General features: G+C 39.9%; 1 protein-coding gene across 2 annotated transcripts in view; it reads right to left on the bottom strand.

Annotated features, from left to right (window-relative positions):
• Window positions 1-13,918, bottom strand: part of GRAMD1C (GRAM domain containing 1C) — an 86,035-nt gene that overhangs the window by 29,925 nt on the left and 42,192 nt on the right. The window contains exons 1-3 of one of the 2 annotated variants that reach the window (XM_005873305.2): window positions 8,208-8,562; window positions 5,464-5,582; window positions 2,272-2,404 (exon numbers count right to left, since the gene is read on the bottom strand). In XM_005873305.2, coding sequence (XP_005873367.1) covers window positions 2,272-2,404; window positions 5,464-5,507 — 177 coding nt within the window. In that variant the 5' untranslated portion in view covers window positions 5,508-5,582; window positions 8,208-8,562. Of the gene's footprint in view, window positions 1-2,271; window positions 2,405-5,463; window positions 5,583-8,207; window positions 8,563-13,918 lie in introns of those variants that run through there. The other variant, XM_005873304.2, reaches the window with a different exon arrangement.

Here is a 13,918-nt window from a genome sequence, read left to right on the forward strand (position 1 = left end):
AAGCAAGCCTCATGTTCGCTTCCAGCTGCCTGGCTGCCGGCCGCCATCTTGGCTGGCAGTTAATTTGCATATTGCCCTGATTAGCCAATGGGAAGGGTAGCGGTAGTATGCTAATTACCATGTTTCTCTTTTATTAGATAGGATAAATAGATATTTGTAGGAAAAGTAATAGTCACTATTTTTGAGAAGTTGGCATCTGGACAATTTATTTCTTTATATACTTTTCTAATTTCCTGAATTTTTACAGCATCTTGGAAAAATGTTATTTCTGACTTTTTGTTACTTCTAATTTTGTTGGCAGTAAAAATGAAATAAAGTGACATGATATTTGTTGAAATCTGAGAATCTCACAATACTGCTCTTGAATGCAAAAGGTAAAAAAAAGCACTAAGCTTCTATATTACTTGTATTCCACAACCTGAAAACATCTAAATAACATCAATGAATGTATGATCAATCTTAAAACATTAAATTATTCCTCTGCATTCCATTCCTTTTCACTAGAGAAAATATGACTTCCTTTAGGGATAAAACTAGAAGAACCAAGGGGTTAACTCTTCCAAGAGCAGCTACAGCTTATAAAGGGGGCAGTAGGAAAGACTCAAGTAAGATTGGTAGTTCTGAGAACCCAGTCCTCAAAGTCAGACTTTTGTAAAAGGATGAGGAGACTCCAAGAGATCCCCTGTCCTGTTACCTCCCGAAAATTGAGTGGTTTGGTCTTCTCAGTGAAAACACACAGAGAAAGCAGCATCCAGAAGCCCTTGCTTGTACCAGTAGGAAGTTTCTCGGGGACTCCAGATGGGTCAGTTTTGCAAGAAACCCTCAACACAAAATCAGACCAAGAGAGATGCATGACAGGTGCCTGAAACTAGCTGATGCCTTGGTGGTCTTTCACATAAGTACAGTCTATTTCAATGTTTTCCTAACATTTATTCACAGGAGATGCTGGGAGTTCCATGGGAGAAGGTAGAAAAGGTCCATTGCTGGCCACACACAGATTCGCCTTCAATTATCCCACCTTGTGGTTACTGAACACTTAATGTGTGCCAGGGACTGCTCAAAGCACTTTCCCATATAGTAACTCATTCAATCCTTATAAAATAGCCCCATGGGATGTCATTGTCCTCATCATCAAGAAGTTGAGAAAACAAAAGCAGAGGAAGGTTAAGTAATTAAGTTAACTTATTTAAAGTCATACAGCAAACGGCAGAGGTAGGATTTGCAGCCAATGCTCTGGTCCAAACCAAGCAATTCCGCTTTAGGCCCGAACTTGCAGTTCCAATCAGAATAAAAGCTCTAGGGTAGGCACAATCTTAGCACTCAGAATGTGGTCTCTCAACACCATTCTTCACTAAGAACTATATAGCACATTAGGAAAATGGCTAATATTAAGTCTGGGACCAAAATTATACAGAATGTGCCTGGGACATGTTCTTGTACCAGAAAGAAAGGAAGCCATCAGAAATCATCCATCCTTTAAAAAGGACAAAGGAGCCAATCTGAAGGGACTCAGAAGGGATGAACCGAGTATTGAAAGTAATAATGACTCCAAATGATAGAAGCTCATGGAAAAATCAATGGGCTTATAACGATGCTTGAAAAAAATTAAGGAAGGAACTAACTAACTCAAAAGCCAGTGGTTAGCTGGATGTGCCTGCTTTAGCAGTCAGCTTAAGAAGCGTCTCCTGTTATGCAAGCATGCTGCTCAGGGCTCTCATCCCCCTTCAGAACAGACTACCACACACACTACCTATTCTGGGGAAAATTCTGCTATGACTTGCTCCATCTTATTATATTTTTTAAGTATATTTCCGTTGATTTCAGAGAGGAAAAGAGAGGGAGAGAGAGACAGAAACATCAATGATGACAGAGAATCATTGATTGGCTGCCTCCTACACACCCTCCACTGGAGATCAAGCCTGCAATCTGGGCAAGTGCCCTGACCAGGAATCAAATAATGACCTCGTGGTGCATGGGTCAACACTCAACCACTGAGCTACACTGGCCTGGCCATCTTATTATATTTTTAGTGATGTCTACCCCCTCTTAGACTGGTGCTCTGTCTGATAGCTCTGCACCATATCTAGCTCTGAACAGAACCACGTATGTATACAACCTCCGCTACTGACAAACTTAACACTCCTAAAACAAAGAAGCAACCTGACATCTTAAGTTTTAAATATTTTGTGTACTGTATTTTCATTTTACCTTATATCATGATTAACACATGGCAGCATCAAATATATTTTTAAAGGGGTATCACACACTAACCGCTTTTGATAGAGTTCCATCGATTGACTCTGTTTCTGAAGCCCGATTAATTGATTCAGAGATAAAACTGATTGACTTGGATAATTTTTCATCTCTTTCCCCACAGTCATCCAAGTTGCTTCTTTCAGGACTTCTGTAAGAAACACATACATCATTATGGAAATATACACAAGGTCACTGCCACACAGATATGTTTTTTTGGCTCCTCTCTGAGGGCCTTTTCTATTATAAAGCACTTTGAAAAGAATGGTTTTTTGTAATGTAACAAATAAGCCTCTATTTATAACACAGCTATCTTCTTAAATCACATGCAAATTGGCTTTATATCTGAAAATAAGATAATGCTCACGTGAGATTTTATAAATTTCAGAAACCATCAAAAAATTAACCAAGTATAGGTGGCCGTAACAGCAATAAAATAATTATTGCTTGTTTGCATGTCAGTTGTGAACAACCACAAAGCTCCAAAAGGTACACGGTGGATGCCAGTCAGCACCAGAGGCAGTTTGATATCCTTCCTTCTGACTCAGTCCCTGAGATGGTGGATCCTCCCCAGCAGTGGAAGCTCCTTAGGTCTGAGCCCAGAGCCCATTAATCAGTCCATATCCCCTTCTTGCTCGTCTTATTCCTAAGAACAAGGTTTAAGGAGCAGCTTTCAAATGGTCACCGGGACAAGACTACACTAAATGTCCTGGGACCTGCTTTTCCTCTCTCAGGGAGCCAAGAGAAAGGGAAGTCTATTAATACAAAAGGCACACAACGGATCTAATCTCCAGCACTCAACCTTCCTGAGAAATTATTACTCCCGTGTAATCATTGTATAGACTTAAAGCTCTTCTAAAATAAACAGCCTGACATGTGAAGCCATATTATCCTGAGGAAGGAACAGGAACACCAAAGGGCCTTTAAACTCTATTCTCCTCCATCCAAATAACACTGAGGTCTGCTACCAACTCACTTTTGGCCCCGCAGAATGGCCGGGCTCTAAGGGAACTGAGCAAGAAAAAATGGCTCCTTGAGATTAGTCCACCACCTGAGTGTCTGAACTTCAGGATTTTAAGAATGGAGTTGAGTTGTGAAATATAGAAAAAAGGAGAACAGAGAGTGAAGGAGAGGTTGAAAATGAAGAGAAAGAAGATGGAAAAGCTGAGGAAATAAACATTTGAGACAGATATGCTTCTTTCAGAGACTGGAAGAATGGGAAAAGGAGCAGAAAAGGGAATGAGGATCCTGCCACATCTTTCTTAGAAAGCACTCAATCACCAAGAAAACAGCAACTTTTCTGCTGACTTCAAGAACTTGCACCTTAGAGTGTATATAGCAGCTGGTCAAAAATTATTTATTCTTTCTTTCTTCAAAGACCATAAATGTTTTGAGTTGTCAGGGACCTTGGAGATCATCTAGTTTAACTGCCCCACTTCACAGATGAAAAAACTGAGGATCAGAAAAGCTAAGTGATTTGCTTGAGGTTGCTCAGCTACTTGGTGGCAGAGTCCAGAGTAGGATCCAGATCTTCTTTACCACCATCCAAGGCTCTTTCCATTGTTATCAATTGCTTTTCTACCCAACTCCAGTAACTGAAAGAAGCTAATAAACTTGACAAAGAGAGCAGTACAATCGAAAAAAAATTTTTTTTTCTAATTAAAGAGTCACATTTATTGCAATCCGGGACTATGAGGGGCCATTCCCCAAATCTCATAGTAGTAAGATGGTCGAAAAACCAGACTTATATAGGCAAAGATCACAAAGGTATTGATTACATCCCAAGGTTTGGAATGAGGAACCTGATTTGCAAAAAGCAGTTTACAGAAGCAGAAGCAGCATGTTATCTAAATTACAGTTTTGGGTCTCTGGATCACTGAATTGACAGAAACACATTATCTAGAGCCCTCGGGTCCAGAATGAGGAACCTGGTCAGACTTAAGCATGTTACCTAAATTATAGTTTTTGGGTCTCTGGAACACTGAGTCAATGGGACACATTAACTGGAGCAAAAAAAAAAAAAAAATTTAACATTACAGAAAACTAATAAAACATGCATGTGTAACCATGTAAAAAAAGACTGTAAAATAATTATGCTTAACTGAAACCCTATAAATAGGATCAGCATGACTAGAACCCTAGATGGAGTGAAAATCAAGGCTTTGGAAAGATTTCCATTTTAAGATTTATTTGCTATAGAATTTTTAAAATAACAGTTTTATTGTTGTAATTCACTTACCATAAAATGTACCATATTTAAAATCACACAATACAGTGGTTTACAGGGTTGTGCAGCCATCACCACTATCTAATTTTAGAGCATTTTCATCACCCCAAAAAGAAACCTTGTACCCATCAGAGTCACTCCCATTTTCCCTTCCTCCCGGCCCCTGGCAACTACTAATCTACTTTCTGTCTCTATGGATTTAATTATTCTAGGCTCAATTTCATATAAATGGAATCATACAGTATGGTCATTTGCGACTGGTTTCTTTCACTTAGCATAATGTTTGCTTTAGAATTTTAATGTATTATACTCAGTTGTTTTTATTGCTATGACCTCAATTATCATTACACAAAATGCATTTTTACTTCTACAGGTTAATAAAAATGCCCACTCTTCCAAATGAATTCCCATCAGTCAAAAATAATCTCTCTCTACTCTGAATTTCTTTATCACATGATCTATTACTCCTCTTGGCCCTTATCATTTTCAACCTTGTGTTATAATTATTTGCATTCCCCACAGTACTGTAAGCTCCCCTACTTAATGCATTCTATATTTGTTGAGTGCCAACTACATCTCAAGCACTATGCTAGGTTATCCTTTTTTTTTATGCTAGGTTATCCTTGAGGAAAAGTTGTGGTTATCTTTGTATCCCGCAAAGTACCTACCAGTTAATTTACTTTCCTGTTACCTAGAAGCACAGAGATTTCACTAAGTACTTCTCCAGATTCTTAATAAAAAAGTTTACTAAAATCATACTTTAAGCAAATCCAGTTACAAAGACATATTTCCTTGTATGTTTTGTGTTTGCTTACCAATTCAGTAAACTATTCACTGTCCTCACCACTCATTCTATTCTACTAGAGAACAAAGGCAAATTTCACCCAGGGCGAGTAAACAGAAATTCTGAATTAGTAAAGTTTAAAATAATTCCGCTTTGATTAATGATTAAGAAATCTTGACATTTCAAAACATTGCTGTACCTTGGCTGCACATTATCCTCAATCGACACGGACAAGTTTTCCATCTCTTCAGCATTTAAGCCTAGCTCAGCTCCATAGTTCTGCTGGAGCAGCTGCCAGAATTCCTGTCTGGTCAAGCTCTAAAAGGACAGAAAAATTATACTGCATATCGGAAAATGTAAGATAGTGTAATATAGTAATTCAAACATGAATTCTGAAGTCAAAACAACCTGATGTGCAGCTACTAGATGTATGACTTTGGTAGTTTTTGACCTTTATAGATGTCAGTTTTCTGTTTCTATAAAAAAATATGGGTTAACAGAATTTATCTGGCAGAGGAGATACTGGGAATAAATAAAGTAACAATTTTAAAGTATGTAATACAATAACTACTGTAAATGGAAAGATGTTTGAAATTTTCTTTTTAGAAAACAATGTGTTCATGGTTTCTGGCAATTACTAACCTGCAGTTTAAATTCTGCAATCCAACCAGTCTACCATGACCCTGGATCACCATTCAGAGTTCTAATCATCGAACAGAACCCATCCTCTTAACCCATAATATATCCGAATATTTCAACCACTTTAAAAACCTTACATAGCAGTAGACTTTAAATTATATCTTCCTAAAACACAAAATGCAATAGGTTGGAATTAAGAATACTTTGTTTGATTTATTTATAATAAAGCCCAGCTCATTCTTTCTTTAACACATATCAGTGTTAAAATCATCTAATACAAAAAACTCACATTACACAATAAGACGAAAACAATAACAGTGTGATAACCAATGGTCTCATTTCTAGAAACATTACTGATGGTAATCACATGATTAAGCAAGGGAGAAGGAGGCAGCATAATACTTGAAGCAACTGTTGGCAAGATTCTTTCTCTCATCCATTCAACGGGTAATTACTTAGAAATTATCAAATGTGTACCCCTGGACTAGATGCTAAGGAGGATAAAATGCTCTCAAACAACTTACGGTATAGTTGAAGAAACACAGAAGACTTTAAAGTAAATTAAATATGACAAACAATCTATAATAATAAAAGTGTAATAGGCTAATTAGACCGGACAAGCCGGAGCTGCGAGGGAAGCCCGGGTCCCAGGTGCCAGAGGGAAGCCGGTGCTGGCAGCCGGGGGAAGGAAGGCCTACTCTTGCACGAATTTTGCCCATCAGGCCTCTAGTAATATTAATATGTACTTAACACTGTAGTAAATACTACATGGGTTGGGTGCTCAGACAAGAGAAGGGTCTTCAGCTGAGCTGAGAAAACAACATGAAGAGAGAAAATGGAGAAATGAGAAAACTCTTGGCAAGGAAAACCAACATACAAATATATAACATACATGAAGAACCAAAGTAATATCAGTTAATAGTTTATCAGCCCAAGTGGAGTAAAAATTTTAAGTTGGGAAAAGTAGGAATAAGTATAATTTTAATGGGGCCAAAACATACAGATGCCTTGAATTCCTCCCAGATATTCCCTATGACAAATACCACTTGCTTTTTTTTTTTCTTTCTCCTTGTTTCTTCTCTCTGTCTAGAAGCTATGGTATCTTTGTTTGTTACATTACACTTGATAACCTTCATTACATTTCGTGGAACCTCAAAGAAATTAAGAACAATATTTCTGCACTTTAGACCGATAGTTCCCAATTTGCCGTGCCCAGACTACTAGGATTCCACAAGAGTAGTTGATGAAAATTCAGAAAATATTATCAATATTTCAAAAGTCAAAAATATCCAAACGGTTACCTACAATGAAATTATTCAAGCTAAGTAAAATGTCAGGCCTCTTTGTTTGGGGCTGAATTACATTAACCTAAAGTGGTTATGTCAGACATAATAAACTCTCATCGGAAATAATGTATAATGTATAATAAAGAATAATGTTCTAACATTTTATTATTTAATATACACCATTTATTTGGTGAACAAAAAGTCTTTTGAAGTATAGTGTCCATAGAAAAAAATTAAAAGGATAACTGGTGGTAGAGAAATTTAAGGAACCACTGTCCTTGATCCTAAAAGTACCCCACACATTTTTTTTTTTACTTCCACTCCAGAAGAGCCATTTTTTTACTTTTTTTTCGCAACAGCAGTTAGTTCATATTAAAAATTAGCCCACTCTTCTAAAGACATTATCTTTGAAATACTTTTGGTGTCATAAAGAGATGGTTAACATTATAAAGAGAAACAAGCAATATTTCAATATAGTACTTGTGGAATATTAACCTCTTATAAAAACTCTTCTGAAATAATAGATATTAAATGACACCAAAAGAGATTAAAGCAAGTAGATAAACAAATGATAAATATTCAGCTCCCTAAGAGTGAAAGTAATAAAACTTATAAGTAAAATGTTAACAACAAAAATTCAATTTTATTTGACTACATAAATAAATGATTTAAATATATTATCAAATACTATCAGGAAGTTAATAGCAGGGTAATTTGTAATTTCAATATATTTTTAATCTATTAATTTTAAAAATATATATATATATAAGGTTAATGGAAAACAAAACAGAACTCACAACTCACCAGCTTATAGACTTGCTAATTTGTTAAAAATGACATTTTCTTCAAAGTTGACCATAAGTCACAAAAATATGGTGATTGAAAGCCATGCTGGACATTCAAACATTCAGACATACTTCCTACCGAGAGTCATGGTTATTTCATTAATCAGCAGCAGAATCAGGGTTGAGTAACCTTAAAACACAACCTCAATTTTAAACAAAGGCTGACCACCTACCTGCAAACAACGGAGAGTCTCCCGGTTCAGCTGCAGAGTAAGTACTTTAACAAAATAACATGAACCAAGCAGTAACCAGATAAGGCTCAAAAGTCAGGAGATCAATTTCTGGACCAGAAAGCTTTGTATTCTAAGTACACTGCAAAGTCTTTCTCCCACAGCAGAGTTCCAAATATTTAATGACAACCATGTAAAATCACTGCCTCCATCTTCTAGCTTTGTTATGAGAAGCTTTTCCTTAAAAAGACAAGTTGTATTGTCGTTTAAAGCACATTATTTGTCACTTCCTGGTTTGTAGTATGAGCATTCTTTCCAAGTGGCAGGTCAGAATGCAGAATTGGAAGTTATACCTCACTCTACAGGTTCCTAAGCCACGCCTACTAGAAGAGATAGGTAAACAGTGTTTCATTAAAGGGGCAGATCCCTATTTCTTCAGATTAGGAACAATACAATGCAAATGAAGCTATCTTACTTATTACTCAATTATGTAAAATGCCTGTTGCAATGTTATTGTTATCTCATTTTAAAAATTAAATATATTAAGGGTTAACTTTTCTTCTCCATGCTAATGCTTTCTATTTAGTTCTGGCAATGTCATTACTTCATGTACCACTTCTTCAGTACTGATGTAGTGGCCCCATCAGACTCCTGCATTAACCCTTCACAATTATCAAAGATTGAGTCTCCTGAGTACCAGAAATGCAATGTCAGGAAATAGCAGGAAGAGTGAGCTATCCAATGGAGCAATTCTAATGAGCACACAGCACATCTTTCATCACTGAAAAGTTTACATCTAGATCACTCAACAATTCTTTCCTTTAAAAATATTCTTTACTTTATTCAAAATAATTTCCTGTCAAGGACCTGGACTATAATAAACACTATAGAGAGTCTCGTCTAATAATTCCAATTTATTTCCCAGAAGAAAATTTTTCTTCTAAATGAAAAATCAAAGCTTGCCCTAATTTCTACCTAGTTGCTCCATTTAATTTAGTAAGGTGTATAGACATGACAAATGCTACCTGATGAACTGAAAAGATCTACTTTTTTATGGGGGAGGCAGCTGCTAAAACCTAATCATTTTATACAATAGCAGAATGAGGGACCAGAGAGACAGTGGAGAATAGCACTCGCTCAGGCTAAAGAAAGCACACAGGGGCAGAGTCGTGGGACTAGCTTCCACTGTCTAAAACCCAGTGCTTGGGACAAACTATGGTAGTTCTCCTTAGCTGAAACTGTAGACAGATACCCTTATTCTACTAGTACTATGTAACCAATCAGCTATGAGAAAATGTATATTAACTATACTGTAAATGATCTGTATATATTTTTGCTAAATATAAAAGTTCTTATAGTAAACCACTGGTATGTAGAGCAGAATTAAATATAGAGTAACTGTAAGAGGGAAAATAGAGCCTAAGACTGAGCCTCAAGAAAGCCTGGCATGCAAAGGCTGAGTAGAAGAGGAGTGGCCAGCAAAAATAAAAATAAAAAATGAAATACCAGAAAGGGAGAGGAAGTTCCAGAAGGAATGTCTTGGAAATCAAGGAAAGAAGGTGTGCAAAATAGAGGGAATGTGCAATGGTGTGAGATGGTGAGATGCTACTGAAAGATCGAGGAAGATAAGCACATAACTAGCAATGCAGAGGAGTGGAGCAGCCTGGCAAGCCAGTTCACCATGACTAACACTGATGTTGGGGAAAGAGGGGGAAAAATCAGAGAAGAGTCAGTGGGAAAGGGGAAGCAGCCACCTCGAAAAGAGTCTCATATGCCATGCTAAAGAATATGGGGTTTACACTGTCAAAAAAGCCACTTACTCGTTTCACACAGAAAAGTAACAAGTTCAGAATTGTATTTTTAAAAGATACACTTTTTATAGGTATTTATCCAAAGAATATAAAAACACTAATTCAAAAAGTTATACAGTATGTACCCCTGTATTCATTGAAGTAACCTAAGTGCCCAGCAACAGATGAATAGATACCAGAGGCCTGGTGCACGAAATTTGTGCACGGAGGGGGGTTACCTCAGCCCGGCCTGCACCCTCTCCAATCCGGGACCCCTCGGAGGATGTCCAACTGCCTCTCGAATCCGGGACCGCTAGCTCCTAACCACTCACCTGCCTGCCTGCCTGATCGCCCCAACCCCTCTGCCTGCCTGCCTGATTGCCCCTAACTGCTCCCCTGCTGTCCTGATTGCCCCTAACCGCCTCTGCCTCACCCCACACCTGGGACCCAGGGTTCCCTCCTCTGGCCAGCCGCAGGCACCCAGGACCTAGGCCAGCTTTGCCCGGCCAGCCACAGCCACAGGAGACCGCGGGCTTCTCCACCTCCCCCTGCTCCTGAGGGAAGATCAGGGCCGGCAGCCACCTCTTGCACCCGCCTCCAGCGACAGCCCCACTCGCACCCACTGACAGTGCCGAAGCCGCCACTTGCACACACAGCCAGCACCGGAGCCACCACTCGCACCCGCTGCCAGTGCCCAGCGCCGGTCCCAAAAGCTCGGCGCCATCAGCTGGTGTGAGTGGCTGCTGGCTCTGATTGCCCCTGAGGGCTTCTCCACCTCCCCCTGCTCCTGAGGGGGGACTGGGGCAGCAGCTGCCGCTAGCATCCGCGGATGGCACTGGCCCCACTCACACCTGCTGCTGGCGCTGTCAGAGACTAGGAGCGGCGGTGGAGGGAGCAGGGCTGCTGGCAGACAGGGGACCAGGGGCCGCGGTGGGAGGAGCCCAGCAGGGGTGCAAAGGATGGGCCAAGACCCACCCCTGTGCCTACCACAGCCTCGCGACCCACAGTTCCTTTCAAGGTGCACGAATTTGTGCACTGGGACCCTAGTAGAGATATAAAATTATAATGTTGTAATATTATGTAAATTTATGTAATATTACTGAGCAATGTTACCGCAATAGAATGGATTTATTAAATATACACTTTTAAAGCTACTACTACTTTGGTAACAACTTAAAAGGACAGATTCGTGTGTTAAAAAGTGGTAGGAAACTATTGCAATGGTTCAAGCTAAAAAAGATGAGGGCTTTGGTGACCAATATGACAAGGTTGTCAAAGAAGGGGTAAGAAACAAGGATACATCCAGGTTCCCGGCTTGGGTGACTAGGTAGGAGACATACTTCACCAACGAAGGGAAAATGGGTGGAATTCTGTAAACCAAGACAGTAAAAAAGAGGGAACAATACAAGAATACAAATACTTCTACACTGCCAGGTTATTATATGGAAAAGGCGGCTAAAATAGCAATTTAACATTTATTTTTCCCAGGTAGGTTTGAATATTGCACTTCTAGATTTCCAGGTAACCCCCAAATAAGTCATCACTGGAACAGGCATAAGGAAGATTAAAGGGATTTGACAAGGCTGAGGGTTCTGAGGAGACAGCTGGACGCCACTTGCACCCACAGCCAGCGCCGGAGCCACCACTCGCACCCGCTGCCAGTGCCCAGAGCCAGTCCCAAAAGCTCGGCGCTATCAGCGGGTGTGAGTGGCTGCTGGCTCTGATTGCCCCTGAGGGCTTCTCCACCTCCCCCTGCTCCTGAGGGGTGACTGGGGCAGCAGCTGCCGCTAGCATCCGCGGATGGCACTGGCCCCACTCACACCTGCTGCTGGCGCTGTCAGAGACTAGGAGCGGCGGTGGAGGGAGCAGGGCTGCTGGCAGACAGGGGACCAGGGGCCGCGGTGGGAGGAGCCCAGCAGGGGTGCAAAGGATGGGCCAAGACCCACCCCTGTGCCTACCACAGCCTCGCGGCCCAAAAAAAAATTGCACTTCTAGATTTCCAGGTAACCCCCAAATAAGTCATCACTGGAACAGGCATAAGGAAGATTAAAGGGATTTGACAAGGCTGAGGGTTCTGAGGAGACAGCTGGATGACACTTCCAAAAGGTCTCCAAAGGTGACATTAATTTCGTCGACTGACCCCTATTTGGAGAATGGCCTCAGCACTGTCAATGTCCTAGAATTGCACTCAAGAGTAGCTTCCTTAAGCCACACTCACAAACTGTATAAACTCACTCAGTGGTAAATACACTAACGCATAGTAGAGGAACAGTCCTTCCTAGTCATGAAAAATCTTTCACTCCACGTCATTCACCCAGGGCGCCTGAATATCTTGGAAGTCAGAGATTAGCAATCAGAACTTTGCACGATAAGCAGGGAACCAGAGTAAAGGTAGACAGTTTTAAGGGACAATTACTTTCACATTGGTGGCACCCAATGATTCATCTCTCCAGTGATCAAAGTCTGCCTCTGTGACTACTTTTCTGTCCTAAATCCTAAATTCTTGGCCTAAGTCTGGCCAAGCCTTTTCAGACATATTTTTTCTTTATACTACTAAAATCAATCAACTCTTTAAATTCTCTCTCTCTCTCTCTCTCTCTCTCTCTCTTTTTGCCACACCTGAGGAATGCTAGCAATTCCCAAAATAGAAGCTGGAGTGGCATGTATCAGAATTTGAAGAAGGTGGGTCTGTATACATTAAAAAGGCTTCCCTCATCACCTCATCCCTAATTCTGACACATGCCCCCTCTGTCCTTAGGGAGTGACTCTGAAAGCCACTCTCTCCCTTTAAGCCTTAGAATTAAAAATGAGTGTATATTTCTGCTCTGTGAGACTCTAAATTTAAATATTCACTCTCAAAATGTACTCTCAAATTTCCAGGTAGCCCCCATGTACTGGCAAGAGAGGCCACTATTTGAGAGAGAAAAAAAATAGTGCAAAAAGAACATTTTGATTTTCTACACATCCTTCCTATATTATTAGTATCAGTAAATCCTAAATCCAATAATAATACCACTAGGAACATGAATGGAGTCATACTAAGGATTGAGCTTTAACCAAAAAAAAAACTTTTACGTTTTAAGCCTTGTTAAAACTAATAACTTTATATTGTATATACATCCTATTTCTTGTAATTCAAGTATGTAGAAAATAAGATTTCTTTGGCAATTGAGGATAGGTTAGTATTTCATGATAATCATTTGTTCTCATGGCACATATAGGTTTAAGAAATTGAGTTAAATGAACAATAAGCTTAGGGTATACCCTCAATGTTGTTTCTGCAACTAAATTCCTGTCTGTTTTCTCCCCATCTTTTGCCTTTTGCTTGAGCAGAGAATTGAAAATGTCTTAAGTGACATGATTATCTAGGATCTAAGTCATTGAGATTTCACTAAACTGAGTCACTCAAAAACTATTTATTGAGCATTGGTTATGTATAATATAACCCTATAACTTATTGTCCAAACTGGCACACTTCTGAGAACAAAAGGAGCCCTACTGACATTTACATTGACAGAGGCTTAACCCCAGACAGTCCCAAACTGTACTGGGTAAACCGAACTGTGTGCCAAACCAGCTATGCAGTGAACACTGAACTTGTCACTGGACATACACAGATCTGGTCCTTACCCTCAGGGCTATTTGTTGTGAAGCAAAAAGAAAAAAAAAATGGAACAAAGTATTATCATTGTAATCTTCTATATATATAAAGAGCCAGAGGCCATCACAACCGAACAGATGACCTAACAGATGACTGAACCGGCTGAGTGGGCGACAAGGCCAGCAGGGGAGTTAGTGAGGGATGAGCAAATGACTGAGCAATAGGCTGTATGGGGCAACCAGGACAGCAGGGCGGGCAGTGAAGGATGACCAAAAGACTAAACACCAGGCTGCTTGGGACAACCAGGCCAGTTGCGGGGGGGG

Source organism: Myotis brandtii, unplaced genomic scaffold (assembly GCF_000412655.1).
Source record: "Myotis brandtii unplaced genomic scaffold, ASM41265v1 scaffold406, whole genome shotgun sequence".
Lineage (NCBI taxonomy): Eukaryota > Metazoa > Chordata > Mammalia > Chiroptera > Vespertilionidae > Myotis > Myotis brandtii.